The sequence below is a fragment of the Vombatus ursinus genome, unplaced genomic scaffold (assembly GCF_900497805.2).
Source record: "Vombatus ursinus unplaced genomic scaffold, bare-nosed wombat genome assembly UNPS02014812.1, whole genome shotgun sequence".
NCBI classification, from domain to species: Eukaryota; Metazoa; Chordata; class Mammalia; order Diprotodontia; family Vombatidae; genus Vombatus; species Vombatus ursinus.
Window position 1 is genome coordinate 73,293,426 of NW_020954590.1, and position 18,329 is coordinate 73,311,754.

General features: G+C 34.1%; 1 protein-coding gene across 1 annotated transcript in view; it reads right to left on the bottom strand.

Moving 5' to 3' along the window:
* Positions 1–1,096: 1,096 nt before the first annotated feature.
* Positions 1,097–18,329, bottom strand: part of LOC114053868 (ALK and LTK ligand 2-like) — a 26,197-nt gene continuing 8,964 nt past the window's right edge. Inside the window, exons 3-5 of the mRNA XM_027876968.1 lie at positions 5,258–5,311; positions 3,710–3,790; positions 1,097–1,161 (exon numbers count right to left, since the gene is read on the bottom strand). Of these exons, the coding sequence (XP_027732769.1) occupies positions 1,097–1,161; positions 3,710–3,790; positions 5,258–5,311 (200 nt within the window). The remainder of the gene's footprint in view (positions 1,162–3,709; positions 3,791–5,257; positions 5,312–18,329) is intronic.

The following is an 18,329-nucleotide window of genomic DNA, read 5'->3' on the forward strand; positions in this document are numbered from 1 at the left end:
ATACATATACATATACATATACATATACATATACATATACATATACACCAGGCAAAGAGAACAAGGACCTAAACTATGAGGTGGCTATGTGAGTGGAGAGAAGAGAACAGATATGAGAGGTTCTTGCTATGAATGAAACAAAAAGATATAAGGAAGCTGCAGCTTAATAGAAGTATGGCCTCCTTGGAGAGCTAAATAAAGGTGTTGGCAGAGTTAATTTCACTGTGTCCCTAAAGGCAACAAAAATATCTTTGCTTGACCTGTAGTCATTTCACCTTGTCATGCTCAGGATGAAGATATGCAAAAAGAAAATCACTATGAAGAACACACACCTTATTAACTGTTGTCTGTTGCAGAGGATGAAGAGGTAGAAAAATTCTAGGAAGAGCTTGACAAAATCATGCAAGTAAAGTCAATGGATATATTGATATTTGTTGGCTTCACTACAAGGGTACAAGCAGAGAAGGCTGACATATAAATATACATACATATACATACACATAATATATATGTACAGTTGAAAATATGGTTTGAGGTTAAAAAGTAAAATATGTCAAAAACTTACGTATTATTCAGGAGTTTGTATGTCATTAATAGTTTATCCTTTTTTCTTTTTCTTTCTTTTGGTGAGGCAATTGGGGTTAAGTGACTTGCCCAAGGTCACACAGCTAGTAAGCGTCTGAGGTTGGATCTGAATTCAGGTCTTCCTGACTCCAGGGCTGGTGTTCTATCCATTGCACCACCTAGCTACCCCTCATTCATAATTTCTTGAAAAACAAAGGTGTTACCTGTTTTATATGACTTGGTCATATAAATGACCAATATCAAATATCAATATTGGCATATGACAATAATGGCATATACCACTTAATTCATTACAGGTAAATAAATTTTCTATTACTGAAAAATGACAATTTGCTTTAGCTCTTAGTTCTTCCTGGTATAGGCAATAGAATGAGAACATTTAGTTACACGAAAACTACGTGTTGGATTAATTAGCTTCATGCGACTATATTAGTCACATCCTGATAATAAAGCCAGGATATGCAGCATAAGGATGATACAAAAATAGGTACATACTTACATGTTACATTTTCTAAGGCTGTGTACACAGCGGGCTCACTGCTAACCTTGTTAGCAGTCTTGCACATCTTTTGTAATCTATAAAAAATGAGTAGAAAATGTTTCATTTGAGATACTATACAACTAGGAAACTCAACAGTAGTTGTTTGCTTAAGTTATCATTTATCATTGTGCATAATGGTTATATCATCATATGTAACTAAATGAAACAAATCTTCAAAGGCATAGAGTTTATTTTTTATTTCTTTTGTTTCCCCCAATTGCAATGAATATTTGCTTCACATGTAGTTGGCACTCATCAAGTGCTTGCTTAGTTAAGTAATTCTGCTTTGGTTTTAAGGTAATTTTCCTCATCTCTAGATCTAATAAGCTATTCTAAAGCTGGCTTAGTTTTGTTAACAGTTTTTCCTTAAGACAATATTTTATTTTCTTAAACACAAGGTTATAAATTCAGAAAAGAAAACTCTGAGACTTCTTAAAAAAAACCTGTTATATTAGATACTAGTAAATTCAATAATTTCATGGTCATCTACTCCAGCTGCCACCTCATACAGAAATTTCCTCAACAATATCCCTAATAGTAGTCATTCAACCTATGCTTGAAACTTTGGAGAAAAAGGAAGTTCATTACTTCACAAGGCAGTCCTTCTCATTTATGGACAGTTCTATTGTTAAGACAATTTTCCTTATATCAAGCCAAAATATACCTTGCTATAGCTCCCATCCAATTGTCCTAGTTCATCCCTATGGAGCTATATGGATTAAATTTAATCTGTCTTCCATATGACAGTCATCTAGACATATGAACACTGCTAACATAACTATGTCTAAGCCTTCTCATCTTTACGCTCAATATTTCTGTTTCCTTCCATTATTCTTCACATGATTTTTAAGCCTCCTCAAAATCTTCCTTTGGTTATATTCTGGTTTTTTAATGTCCCTCTTAAAGAAATGACCACAGTAATTTGTATCTGATCTGATTGAAACTAAGTAGAGTTGGGACCATTACTTCCTATGTTCTAGGCACTGTACTTCTATTAACACTATATGAGATCCTTGAATTTTTTGGGTGTTTCATCACGCTGTTCCCATATTTTGTTGAAATATTTTAAAGGTTTGAAAGCAGATTTTACTTATATAATGTATTTTAATATTATCCATACATCTCTCTACCCCCTGCCTGAGAGTGATCCCACAGTTTTTTTTTCTTATGGAATTTGGTCAACTAAAATCCATAAGCATTTTTTCATAGAAAGTAATGCTGAATCAGTTCTTGCCTATGTATGATATAATATAACATAATAGTTACAGTTGGAGAGCACTAAAAATCATCTAACTCTACTCCATAGGCTTTGCAACACACACAATGAATCCTTTTTTTTTATAGAAGACTCCAAAGGACTCTTTTGTACAGTAAAGAGAAAACATGACAAATTCCTTAAGCAATCTATGAGAAATCTTGCTATCTATGATATCTTGAAATCTATGAGAACCTTGATATAAATCATAAAGTGGGATCAAAAAATCAATTGAATATTGCAGGAAGTTTGTGGGTAAGGTACTGAGAAGTAACAAAAGCACTCAAGCATCACAAGTCAGGCAGCATCCAGCTCTTAGTCACACAGGCAAGTGTGAATAGTGGTGTAGGCTTACGGTGAGATGACTAACCCAACTGAGAGTACAGATCTCTGAGTTTCTGCTCTTATATCTGACTGTTGCTGCTGGGCAGATGCACAGGGACCAAGTTGGAGAGATAAGTCATTCATTGGGTGCCCCAGATGGTAAACCCCTTTATTGACCATTAGTCCATTGTGACTAGGAAAGTGCTATCTGTGGATATCTGGATTAAAGTTTGTTGAACTGGTTATTATTAGGAAAGTCTTATATTCCTTGCCTAAATGAAGCTGACTAAACCAGTTATTGGGTACATAGTAACTTTCTAGTACACAGGCTGGTCAATCAGTGGTCATATACTTCTGTCAGCTAGGACTTAGTAATAGGCTAATCCACACAAATATATGTGGTCATTCTTTTTTATTCACTGGTTTTATTTTCATCAGAATATATGCTTATTGGAGACTATTATATGTAGGAAGATGGAGGAGACTTGTATTTTAAATTATATCATTTTAATGTTATATCTGAAAATAGCATTACTTTCTAAAACTTAGATTTCCAGAGGAACATGTTCAATAATTTTTTAAAAATAAGACTTAATTGTCCAGGAGATGTATGGTTTTATACTAGGATCTACAAAGACACTTCTTTTTATTTTTCAATTATTATCTTGTGAGGAATTTCTAACTTATAATTCAGACGACATTTTATCTCCACATGGATGGAAAATATTTTCCTGCCAGATATTTTTGAAAGATGATAACAATCCATTTGGGTCTCGATGGAATCTGGCTTTTTAAGATTTGGATATATTCCCATTTAGAAACTGGTACCACTCAATGTATTTACAATAGGATTCAGCCCTCAAATCGCGTCAGTTGTATAAATAATATCACACCGTGTTTAGTCTATTGCCTTCCAAGTGTCAGGAGCATGTGGTTAAAGATCATGTGCATTTATTGGAGAAAGATTACATTTAAAGAAAAAAAGTACTTTCAGTCTTACTTACAAGCTGGTATAGTGCAATCCCTAGTATTGTGATACAGTCGATGGAAGTGTTTGTTACACTCAGCTGAAAATGTGACTGGTCCTATTTAACAGTAAAAGAATGTTTATTATAAACAGAAAGCCATTATCCAAACTACTTTGCTAGTACTTTATTGACAGGGATAGTGTGGCTGCATAGTTCACAACCTTGTATTCCCTTAAAAGAACTTGACCATTCTCCCATATCCTTATCCTTCCATTGTGGGAAGAAGCAAATCAGGCTTATCATAAATATAAAAAAAAAATATTCTAACTTTGCTGTCCATTATCCACAGTTCACATAATGGAGCCTCTATTTATTTCTAGGGGGGACTTTTTAATATATTTTTTTTAATTTTCTTTGGCTAGGCAATGGGGTTAAGTGACTTGCCCAAGGTCAAACAGCTAGTAAGTGTTATGTATCTGAGGCCAGATTTGAACTCAAGTCCTCCTGAATCCAGGATCAGTGCTCTATCCTCTGTGCCACCTAGCTGCCCCCTCCTTTTTTAGTATATTTTAGAAAGACAAGCATTAGACTTATGGTAGTACTGGGTCCCAAACAGAATTGGACCTATTGGGTCTTTATTTTCTTTATGTTTGCTTCTTTGGGAATTCCTGTTTATAGAGGAGAGTTATATTGTCTAAAGCTAGTCATTTATGTTCTCTTAGGCTTTCATATTAAAAAATAATAAAGCAGCAAGAAACCTTAAGGTGCCTCTAGATGAACAGTTCTCAAAGAGTGAAAGTCTTCCAGGGAGTCTATGAAGTCAAAATCATTTTCATAACAATACTAAGATGTTCAAATTTCTAATATAATAAATGTTGATAGATATAGACCCCCATAAACAAAAGTTCTTTGAGAGGTCCTCAATAACTTTTAAGAGTGATAATAGGTCCTGAGACCAAAAATTTGAGAATTACTTGAGTGATTTTCAAATACTTTACTTTCAATAAAGGCCACATCCAAACCTATCATCAAATGGCAATTTATGTTTTTTCTTTAAAACGAACTCAAAAGGAGATAACACATTTGAATCTGCAACTGATTTAGTGCATTGACAAAGCATTACAGTTTTTAATTTTGTCAGAGAAGTCTTGATCTAACTTACATCCCTCTTGCTAACCCAAACCACTTGTTCTCTAAGGACAACTCTCATGTCAATTATATTCTCATTTAAGGTTTAAATCAGAGCATAGTGAATAGAATTCTGGTCTTGGAATCTGGAAGAACTGCATTCAAATCCCACCTCAGTCACTATTATTTGTGTGTCCTTCCTCTCTGAGTCTCAGACTTTTTATTTAAAAATAAGAGGTCTAGACTCAAAAACCTCTAAAATTCTTTTTGGCTCCAAATTTTTGATTCTATGAGAAGTCTGACATGATAGAAAAAACAAGAGCTTTACCATTATTTTTCCCAATTGATATCTGATATGTGATGTGTGATATATGACAATTAAATACCTAAACTATATTACTTTTTGCTTTCTTAGTCATGACATATTGAAATCTTATCAAGAAACAAAGTTGTTACCTGTAAAATGCTTTATGAACTTCTCCTTTAAGTTCAAATCCCTTGGAAGTATTTCTACAAAGGAAATATATGCTATTTTAATTGTTTTAAAATATTGTAAACACTGAAATAAACATATAATTATACCATTGATTTTATGCAAAAATGTTTCTATCCACTAAGAATACTTAAGAGCATAATTTTATTCCCACAGTTAAGACTTTCATAGCAAAATATAAATTTAAATGTACACAACCTCATTGAAACTGTTACTGTTGTGTTCTTAGCCATGTGCCTAGACACTATGAATATGCTTGAAGTATAAACATAAACATCCTAACAACAGAGCTGTAATACAGAATTTGAGTCATCCTTTAGATTTTAATTTGAGAATGGTAATTTGCACAAAAATTTGCACCCAGCATGTGGTGGATAGAAGACTGACTGAAGTCTGGTTTGTGTTCTGCCTCTGACATGCACTAGCTCTGTGTGACCACAGAGAAGTCATACCTCAGTACCCCACAAGTGACCCTCTAAAACTATAAATTACAGATGTGCATCATTGGTTGAAGGAGACTTTGTACCCAGGGTTGCTTAAAATTCATGAAACGCAGGTCTGGAGAAAGTATCATTCTACTGGACTGGAAATCAGAAAGCTGGAGTTCTATTTGTGGATCTGCACGATGTACCATAATATTTCTGCCTATCTCAAAAGCAAACATTATAAAACTCTTTAAGCTCCTTGGAGACAAACACTATGTATATATATATATATATACACACAGACACATAAAAATTCAAATTATTACAATTATGGTTATTTCTAGAATAGGAAGATCTAAGTTCAAGCCCTACCTCTGACCCATACCGGCAGAGTGCTGCTGGTAAAGTGATTTAACTTCTCAGTATTTTGTTCAACTCTCAAGATTATAAGTTGCAGAAGTGATGACCTACATTGGTAGAAGGAGTTTCCTCACCTGGGAATTCCCTACATCAATGAAAATCTAGGTTTAATCTCCATCTCTATCTCTAATCCCTATCTCCATCCCTATCCCCTAGTACAATACCATTGAGAGAAATTATTATTAATAACCAACTGTTGGGGGAGATCTAGGTTTTTTCCCTGTCCTATTTCCTTGTTCAAAGTCCTGTCTTTGAAGGACGTTACTGACCTCTGCCAAAAATTTATCCCACCTAGACCATCTTATCTAGGTGAATTCCTGCCCATTGGGTTCTACTCAGGTTTGGGTGGGGACATATTCTTTAATTAGATTGCCCCAAACTGGGCAATTTAGAAGTAAATGATATAGTCAAAGTTCCATTCCCCCAGCACAGCATTGGAGTGGGTCCATCTCTCATTGTAATATACACTCTCATTAATTGTTAACCAATCAGAGTTGATTGCCACCCTCAGGAACAACCAACCTTCCAAGGACATATAAACTATTAGCCCACCACCATGAGTCATCTCTGGCCCAAGAGAGAGATGGCCAAGTGACTATTCCTTTTATTAATAAAATGCTAGCATTATTAATAAAAATTATTAATTATCCAGAAATTGTCTCTTGAACTTTTTAAACACCACACCATGCTGTTCTTCAATGAGCTCAACTGGATGTGTACTAGGGTCAGTGGGAAGATAGCACTTTCCTTCCTTAAGTGCAAATCAGTGTTATTCCAACAAGTCCTGGCTTTGGCTGCTATGCACAGGCAGTCAAGCAAAAGGATGAATGAAGGGCTGGACTTAGAATCAAGTACACCTGAGTTTGAATCCTACTGCAAACACAATATCCGCAATATCTGTATGACCCTCAGGAAGTCATTTATCCTCCCTCTTCCTCAGTTTCCTCATCCAGAAAATGGACATGAAAAATCACCTACATCAGAGGGTTGTTGTGAGGATCCATCTGAGATAACACTTGTAAGGAGTTTTTCAAGCTTTAAAGTGCTATGTAAATGCTAGCTTTAATTAGTTACTTCTGCCACCAACACCCAAGGTTTTAGGGAAATCTTATATTCAGGTAAATCTCAGATCCAGAGTAATCAGGCTGCTGTGTAGTTTTCTCTCATTGCCTCCTTATAGGCTTATTCCAACAATGATTACTATAATTATGATGAAGATAGCTTACATTTATATAGCACTATAAGATATTAAAAGGGCTTTCTTCACAAAACTGTGTGGAAGGTAGTGCAAATATTATTCCCATTTTACAGATAAGAAAATGGAGATTCTTAGAAATTAAATGACTTTCCCAGGGTTATCTAGATAGTACAGGTCAAAGACACAAATTTATCCTGATTTAAAATCTAGAATTCTTTACATTATGTATCACTATTACAATTTATTATAGAATTATTATATAGAATTACTTTCAGGTACATAAAAAGAATGTACCCATAATACACACATAATAATGAGGGGGATATTTATTACCCACATTCCACAGGTTATTCTGGGCCAAAATTCAGTATGCCATTTCCCCACCTGCAAAGGTCAATGCTATCTGGACTTGTGCACACACAGAAGAGGCAATTCTTTCACCCAGAAGCTATGCATGTCCTGGAGGCCAGTGAATGATATTCACCCTTGGTATAAGGGAGAATACAGGCATCTACCCAATGTAGACAGCTCAGTACCAACCAGCCAGCATCCCTTCATAAACCAGATACAGGCTTAACTAAAGGGAAATAACATCAGACCTTAATTCTATTCCATTAATAGTCCAACTAGCAACTGGCAGCTTCACAATATATGCAAGCAAGAATTAGGTTGTCAGAATAATTAGTAATAAAAATGCATTTTCTTTATGTGAATCTGCTAGTGCTCTCCCATACAGCCGTGAATTTATTCACTAATGTTAACTGTTTCAGAAAGCACTCACAAATATACACTATGCTACCATACATAGCAATTTGGCCTCTGTGGTGTCAATATCCTATGTGATATTTGGCAAGGTATCTAGAGTGATCCTTTCTGGGAAGCAAGCCAGCTGAATGCAGTAGAAGATTTTATAAATACTTTTAATGACAAAAAGCAATTTCAAAATGTTGTTTATTCTATAGAAATAAATGTGTCCCTCTAATAATTTAATTATCTTTTCCTTTAACATGATTTTTTAAAAAATTATGTGTGCTGCTTTTGACCCAGAAACCCCATGATAATTACATATATATGTGTGTATGTATGTATGTATATTTATATATCCCTTCTTTGTAGAAGTGGGTATCTTTGACTGTGGAAAACAGCTATAGTGTCAGATGTTGTTAAGTGCTAGACTGTTTTTTTTTTCTTCTTTCCATATTCTTTGTTTAAAAGGAATAAACAAAGAGTGGAGGAGGAGATATGAACAAACTGGAAGATGAGGTGATGTTTTTAAAAATGGTAACAATAGAAATATTTTTAAAACTTGCAGGTTCAAAATTCACCAAGAAAAAAACTAGTAAGTCTTAATAAATTGTCACCTTTATTGTAATTAGTGATGTTATTGTGATTAATTTTTAGCTTAGATGTAGGTTTTTGGTACTATAAAAACAAATAAATTTTCTGTTACTTAATGATTAAGTAATTCACAAATTTACCACTTGGTAGCCAAAGGAGTGTGTAAAGCATGACTTTTGTGAAGTATTTTTCTGATAGAAAATATTTGTTTCTCTGGTGGCTGCTAGATAAGATGATGTTATCAAATGATTTTTATAGGTTGAATTTCCCACAAAATATCAAAATAAAATCTCTGGTCAATGTTCAATAATCATCTTAGAGAACCTCAAAGGAAATGTAAATGAGTCAACCCCTTAAAAAATATCCTCTTCAGCTGAATTAATAGGAGTATACTGTCCAAAACAAGGTAAGCAACATTTTGGATGCATTCTGCTCTGATCAGACTACCTCTGAAATACTCTGCTTGATTCTTGGTCACTATATTATCAGGAGAGACATTGACCAGCTTGGATGTGTATAGAGGGAGCTAAAAGTGTTGAATGAATATCAGTTGATAGATTAGCGGATGGCTTTAGCCAGGAAATGAAGGAACCTAGAAGATACCTACCTATTAGACAATTAAAACTATCTAGTAATGGAATGGTTTGATCTAGTTAGTAGTGATTTTTCTCTTACTAGAGGAAGGCTTCAGTGAAAGACTGCAATATCACTCTGTGGGGGAGTCATTAGGGTAAGGTATGTTTCTTTGCTTTGTTTTGTAGCCTGAGGGCTTAACAAAGTTCCATGTACATAGCAGATACTTATTGAATCTGTAAAATGGATTGCACTTTTTCTACTTTGTTCCCAAATATAAACTATTAAAATGGTGGGAGTTAAATGGTGGGAGACAGATTTTGGATCAACATGAGTAAAAACTTCATAACAATTAGAATTCAAATAATAGAATAGTTTGTTCTGGTTGGTTGGTGAGTTTTCTATTACCATTATAGGTTCAAGGAGAAGCTAGAATATCATTTGTTTGGGGAGTCATAAGTTGGGTGAACTAGATGACCTCTTAGATTCCGTCTAATATAGCAATTTTTATGAATCTATGAAGTAGCAGCCAAATAGCCAGCATCTTAGGCCAACTATTTAAATATTCCTTTGGGTCTAAGACAGACGTGTATTTAAGAAGATATAAATCTTCTTTTTCCTTATCTTCTACCTTTCAAACTTTTCTCAAGACCTGCTGGTTCTGTTTTGGGATTATTGGTCACATCCCTCCCTTTTTCTTCACTTGAATAGCTATGGTTCCAATTTGGGCCTCTCTGATCTGCCTAACTGACTTTGTCTGCAGTCTTTCCCCTCTCCAATTAATCCTTTACATAGCTGCCAAAATTATCTTTCTAATACAAAAGTCACTTACTGGCTCAAAAATCTTGAGTGACTTTTCATTGTCTAAACAAACTCCTTAACCTGGCTTTTAAAATCTTTGCTTATAGGGTCTCAATTTTCCTGTCCATCCTTATTTCACTCTTCTTTTTACCATATTATAACACAACTAGACTGCTGGCTCTTCCTCAATTTTTTCAACCGCATTTAATCACCATAAACCATCTCTCCCTCCAACCCAACTCCCATGCCAAAATTATATTCATTTCACATCTCCACCTGTTGGAATTGTTTTGCCAACTTAGATGTGACCCTCTCCAGAAGTATGATTTCTAAGACATGCAGAGTCTGAACTATTTTTAGAAGAGTATACTGGTTTTATAGAATGTGCATTTGGAATGTACAGTATCTGTAACATTTCAGTGCTACTCAACCACTTAAGTATTAAGAAGACTGCGTTTAAATATTTGTAAATCATTTTAGTTGGATCATATATAGTCATGTTAAATCATACTCTGCATAGAATGGGGCATTGGTGACTTTCAGAATGATTTAGAGTCCCCTTTTGCCTCTTCACCACATACAATAAAGCAGAAAGATACAAAATGTTCCCCAAAGCCTACAAGAATGTTCACTAAAGAACAAAGTATTTGTAATGAGCTTATGTAGAAAACTAAAGAAATTCTCACTCAGAAGTAGTCAAGTTGACTTTTCAAAATCCCTACTTTTAAAGAGATTAGGTCCTACCAAGAGGATATTCAATGATAAGTAAATAGAGGGCATACACATAATAAATATAAAGTGATGAAGAGGGAGGGAGGAAAAAATTAACAACTTAGTAAAATAAAAGGCTTCTTGAAGTGGCACTTGGACTGAGCCTTTAAGGGAGCTACAGGTTCCAAGAGGTGGAGGTAAAAAGAGCATTCAAGGCATGAATAACAGGCTATGCAAAGGCCCTGAGGTAGGAGATTTGTTGGCACATGCAGGGAACAAACAGCAAGCAAGTCAGTTTCACCTGAGTATAATGTACATAATGAGCACCCAAGGTATAATTTAGGCTGGAAAGAATCAGGTTATGATGGACTTTAAATATAAAAGAGAGAAATTTTTATTTTATTCTGAAAGCAATGGGGAGCCACTAAAGTTTCCTGGTGAAAGGAATGACAATGGTCAAACCTATACTTAAGGAACATCCACTGGGCAGTTGTGTGGAGCATGTATTAGAGAGGTTTGAGACTAAATACAATTAAGAATATTCCAATAGCCCTTTCAAGAAGTGATGGGAGACTGGTCTCTTATTCAAAACCATTTTGGAACTCCCTCTCAAAAGTTTAAAAAATATCCAAAAAAAAAACAAAACACATTCTCATTAATTCATAGTTATATTTTCTTGGTAAAAACAACTAGCTTGATAAGCCTACCCCCTTTATTCATCAATATTGATTTCAAATGATGTTTCCAAAAATCAAATATATGCCCAAAGCACACAGATTTGCCATCAGGGTATACATTCAAAAGAGTGAGTTGCTGGGTATGAAGGCAGTTACAAAAAAAATGGAATTCCAAAAACGTTTCTAACAAAAGACACAACCACACTGGATAGCCATCACTAAACAGAGAGAGCCTCTCACTGTGACTACCTTGAGAGGAAAATACCTTTCTAGAAATATTATTTCTGGTAACATAATGAGTTAGCATATAATACTTTCAATTTCTGATACATAAAATTTTTTTAAATAGTTACATTGCATTGTGGCACTGTGTGTGGGTCTGTCTGTCTCTCTCTCTGTCTCTGCCTCCCCTCTTTTTTTCTCTCTCTCCTCACATACATATATACATTTATAAACATTTTTGTTTGTGATATTCATATGTTGTATTTAGTTTGTCTTAAATAAATAAGAATACAACTAAATAGAAATCACTTCTATAAGTGTAACCTTTTAATTCTCTGATTGGTATCATGTATTTTGAGGGTTATGGAAATCACAGTGTCAGATGATGTATCACATCAGAAATGCATGGAAAGATTACGAGAACACAAATTACTAAAAGATTATCTGACACAGTGGGCACAGATAACATCATAGATAAGAGAGTCTCAATGTTTAAATACCCCCCTAGAAAGTTATCAATCAAAATCAATAAATTTATCTAAAAGCATTTATTTAGTGCCTAGTATGTACTAGTTATTGTACAAGTACAAATGATATAACAACCTGTACTCTCAAGAATATTTACATTCTAATGGAAGAGACAATAAATACACATTTAAGTATTTATACACTACAGAGAATAAACACAATGTAGTTTGGAAGACAGCACTAGAAGTTGTGGGGATCAGGAAAGACTTCATGTAGAAGTCAGCGTTTGAGCTTTGTGTTAAAAGAGAATCAGGGGGCAGCTAGGTGGCACAGTGGATAGAGCACCGGCCCTGGAGTCAGGAGGACCTGAGTTCAAATCTGGCCTCAGACCAGATACTTGACACTTACTAGCTGTGTGACCCTGGCCAAGTCACTTAACCCCAACTGCATAAAGAGAGAGAGAGAGAGAGAGAGAGAGAGAGAGAGAGAGAGAGAGAATCGGTAATCTTTAAGGCAAAAGTGAGAAGAGAGTGTTTGAGGGACAGTCAGTACAGAGGCACTGAGATGGTAGATGGACTGGGGTATGTAAAGAACAGAGACAAGCTATAGTTCATGGAGTGAAGGGGGATAATATACAACAAGGTTAGAAAGATAATATGGGGCCATGTTTTGAAGGGGTTGAAAAACTAAAAAGATGAGTTTATATTTTATCCTAGACACAATAATAGAGCTACTGGTGTTTATTGAATAGGAGAATGACATGGCCAGATCTAAGCACAAGTAAAACTATTTTGGCAGTGTGGAAGATGGACTGGACTTGGAAAAGATGAGGCAGAGAGAATGATTCAAAGGTTGGTGTAATAACCTAGGAAAGAGCTAATGAAGGCCTGAACTAAGGTGGTGGCAGTATGTGTAGACAAAAATGGTTAGATGTGAGAGATAGTTGAAGCAAACATCAAAAACTGATTAGATATGTGGGGTGAGAGAGAGTGAAGTTTCAATGATCACTCCAAAGATGTAAACAAAAGAGAGTAGAAGAATGATGATGCCTTTGACAAAAATAGAGAAGTTTAGAAGTTGCATAGATTTAGGAAAAGTTAATGTGCACTGCTTTAGACATATTGAGTTTGACATATCTCTGGGACACTTAGCTTGAAATGTCCAATAAGTAATTGTTGATGCAATACAGAAGCCTGAGAGACAGAGCCTAGATATATAGATCTGTAAGTCATCTATAAAGAGGTAATAGTCTTACCTTTGGGATAAAATCAGGCAGAAGTATAATTGCTTTATATTATATGTCAAAATCAGAGCCATAACACAAATCAGTAATAAATACAATCATATGGAAAATTTGATCTCCTAATTGTGTTTGGAATATTATATCTGCCTACTAATAACTTTTGCAAAGTAAAGGCCATAATAGAAATAGTCATCTTTATCACAATACATACGAGTATATTCTAGCATACATAAATAGACTAGTCAATTTACAAATTGCAAATTACAAATGAGATACCTACAAATTGTATTAGAGAATCGTATTTTGAATGAGGAGCAGAACACTAATCACAAAAATATCATTTTAACAATTAAATTCAATAAATATTTATTAAACATAGAGTACTATACTGAGAATAGTTATTTTATACCAACTATTCTTCCTATATCACCTTATTAAGTACCCCTTTCTAAAAACTAAGTCTGAGTGACTAATCGATATCATTAAAAAGTAATGTAGGGAAGCACACTGGTGGAATTTTATGAGCTATATCACATTAAAAAACACATCCCCAAAGCCTCAGGGTTACCCCTAAAACCCTGAGGAGAGATGTAGCCATCTTTCCTTTAAGGACACAACTTGCTAATAAAAATGAAGGTTTGGGACATAGCCTCAAAGATTTCTAAATTCTCATATTTAGTTCAAATTTACTGATAAATATTATAGATCAATCTCAGTTGAATGCAATAATATATTCCACTCCCTAAGGACTGTAAGACATTAAAAGAAACAACAGTATGAGGGGTCCCTACTTTTTTGCTAAAATACATTCCTGAAAATTGTATCATAAAACAAATGGTTGTAAATAAAGTTATATTTTCCCATGGGACAATGTTATAGTTGGAGAACCAAGGACTGTAATATGGTCAAAAGAATGCTGAATTTGGAGTCAAAGAACCTAGATTCAAAGCCCATCTCTGCCACTTTACTAGCTGAGGTTAGTCACTTACCTTCTCTAGGCTTCAATTTCCTCATCTATAATATAAATGAGGTGTTATGCTAAACTTTGCTCGGTTCTAATTTTATGATTCTATAAAGTCATTTCTGACCAAGAATTTGACATAAAATTAATCATTAAGAAGGACCCAAAATGTCATTATTATGACATAATGAGACATAAAAAATAATGACTACAGACACAAAGACTGTAGATGTATACCATAGAATATTTAAAAGAGTAAGATTATGCTCCGAGTTCTGTAAGATATGGACAAATTTGCTTGTATATAATATGTGTATGTATATATATATATACACATACATACATATACATATACATACACATATACATACACATACTCATATACATATACATAACACACAGGGTCTTAACATACACACTCAAATACAATTCAATTGCTTCATAACTTTTTTCTAAAACAAATGTCAGTTATGATAATCATTAATTAAACGTTTAATTTACATTAATTTTGCTTATTGCCTTATAATTTTAAAAGACTTTTTAAGAGATAATTTGAATAGCCATGATCTCTTTAAAAAGTAGTACAATTTGAAGTTGATTATATATACATATATATATTTGAATAGAGAAATTGTATAATGCTGTGATTACCAGGCAGGCTTTGGAGGCTCAAAAACTTGGAATCAAGTCCTGCTACTGATAACATGGTAGCTTATGACCCTAGTTCAAGGTTATGTTACTTAATTTCATAGCACTTCAGGCAACTTTTTAAAATTATAAGTTACAGTCTTGTTGTCTATCTTTAGTTGGTCGGCTTTCTACAAGAGGAGTTCCCTACATTCATAACATCATGGACCTAGAACATTGAACAAATAAAAATTATCATAATAAACAAAAGTATTCAAAAGTATTCACCTTAGACCTTAGAATTACCTTAGAATCTCAGAGCTAACCTAAAAGACGAGATGTTTAAGAACTGTTCATTGACAATGGTAGTATTTTTCCCATTGAAGGGATGTTTATTTTTGTTTTTCCCTTTTTAAAATTTTAGACTTAAACACTGAATAAAATGGATATTTTCCTATATAAAGTAGAAAAGAAAAAGGAGTATTGTATATGAATCCCCAGCTCTCTATTGTGTACAGCTTGCTTTTCTTTTTAAAGGTAGAATCAATTCAACATATAACTTTCAAAGTTCATCAGCTTGTCTGTGTTTCCTTCTGGACTTTTTGAAAGGCTTTTGAAAAATGAGAACTAACCCATCTTTCATATTTTACAAACCACTCCATTTTATCAGTATTGAGCTGCAGGTTTGTTTTTTTTTTTTTTCATAATGTTGTTACTCTTTCTAATTATTTTCTGAATGTGCAGTTCTCTGTCTGGTCTGAAGAACATTTGGACACACCCCATACATTCCCTTCAGAAGATAATTTGCCCTATAACTCTCAAAGAAACCTAAGCCCAAAACCCTGTCCATCCTTTTCCCATCTGTTTTGCATTCTTTCTCACAAAATAAAATTAAGTCAGATAGCTCCAAAAATGTCTTCTGCAATGTAGCTATGAACAGAATGATCCAGATGAATAATATAATGTGCAATTAAGACAAAGTATTTGTTCTACAAATACCTATTTTTTCCACGTATTTATTTGCAACCACACACAGAAAAAACCTCTCAACATCTCAGTACTTCATAGTTCATTGATATGTTACCTAGAAGAGTTCATTAGAAGCCATGAAATAGCTACTTCTGAGAATAAGCTTAAAATGGACTTCAAAACATGTCTAACAAGACTAGTTCTTAGCTTTTTTGTGTAGTACATACCTCTTTGGCCATCTGATGAAGTCTATGAACCCCTCTTCAGAGTATTTTCAAATAATGAAAATATATGAGACTACAAAGAACCCATTATATTGAAAGACAATTATCTAAATTAAAAACAACCAACTTCATGATCATAGGTCAAGAACCCTTGCAGTAGAGAATTGCTAAAAAACATAAAAGTATACTGATTGCTGTGTCAACAGTCTTTTGCAGGAAAAGCAGAATAACTGGGTAAAGGTGGTGAGAAATGCAACATGTAAAACCAAATAAATGGATCAGTGAAACGCTAAGTGACAAAAATTGGGAACTTCCTGCATAAAACCATTTGTATAATTGGGAAGGATACTTTAATTTTTAAAATCCAATTTATAGAATTATTTTTTAAAACATGGTTATTTTCTAGTTGTTATAATACACTAAACTAAATTTTAACAAAATATTGTATTACCAAGTAGAAATTTTATATTAATGAAAAGATGCTTAAATTATAATAAGCATGTTGCTTGAGTGCAGATGCACAGCAAAGCATACACAGCTGACTTAGGAGGAATACTAAACACGGACAGAGACGTGAGAAAATCTTTGATTCACCAACATCTTGTGGTCTTTCATCAAAGTATTTTCATCAAAACATCAAGACAGTCTGACATGTCTCCATCTATTCCTCCTTATTATCCAACTCTATGATGATACCATTCATTCCTTTTATTACATAACTTTATGCTAATTGTCACCTCACCAAGTCCTACTAAGACACTTCTCCTTAATTGGATAATTGTCCCAATCAGTTTTATTACTCTTGACTTAGACCTCTGGATATTAGTGAACTCTTAATTTTAACATAACATTCAAATAACTCTCTAATCATAGATTGTTTAAACAAAGAGGATTTGGTAGAGTTTCCCTCTCCTCTTCTCTCCTTCTGGCCTGTTAATTGTTCTTAATCAATAGCACCCATTGACCTTATCCAAAAAGGCAGCTGCATATTAAGCAAGCTCTTTCTTTCATAGATAGTGCTAAGGTAAGCCTTCATTCAGAGCAATCCATTTATCAGAAATTAATTCTAAATTAGTGAAGACTAAATTAATAAGGTTTTATTGTGCTATCTACTCTAATGAATGTTGCTTCTCCTTATCAGAATATAAGCTCCTTTAGGACAGGAACTGTTTTGCTTTCATATTTATATCCCATTAGCACATTGTTTAGCATATAGTAAACATTTAATAAATGCTTTTTGATTCATTTATTCATTTTGTTTCTAAAACCATATTTTACTGTATTGGAATTTCTTTTATAACTCAGTATATAGGCTCTGAAGACTTTCTCATCATCTTCATAAGACTGGCCTAATTTTCTCACCTTTAAAAAATGCTAGAAGTGTACACCTTTAGTGCTAAATGCTGCGGCCAAATTCTATCCCTACAAGTTTCTACTTACCTTGCACATATTTCATATAATTTACTGGCCCCCTACCAAAAAAAAATAGGGGGGTATTAATGTGATTCACTACTTTTCTTAAAAAACTTAGCTTTTCTCTCTGTTAATTCCTTTAAAAGAACTCATCCCTCAGAAATTAAGAAAAATTAAATTCTTCTGTCCTAAATATGTGAATTATTATGAACATTGAGCTCTTTCCCTCCTCATTTTTTTAGTTATCTAACTCAGAGGATAGCAATCTGAACTCCAAAGGAAAAAAATAAGATCTTTTGAAATGTCAGACCTTCCTTCTAAATTAGATATTGCCTTAAAAGTTCAAGAAAATACATTTACTTACATGTGTACACATCACAGAATCACAGAGTGCAGAGATGGGAGGAACCTAAGAAGCTCTCTAGTCCAATCTATACTAGAAAAAGAAACCCTACTATAACATACTTTACAAGTCATCATTGAACCTTTTTTTGGTGATCTATGAGGGGCAATGAACCACCTCCAGAGGCAGCTCATTCCCCTTTTGGAGGGCTCTGTTTCTGAGGAACTCCTATCAAGTATAAATCTGTCTCTTTCCAAGTTCTGTCCACTGTTCTTGTACTCTGGGGTCAAATACATTGCCTCCTCCAAAATAACGAAAGTTACTTTCTGGCAAGAACTGGTTTGTTTTATCTTCCCTGGCATATGTGTGTGTATGTGTGTGTGTGTGTGTGTGTGTGTGTGTGTGTGTGTGTGTGTGTGTGT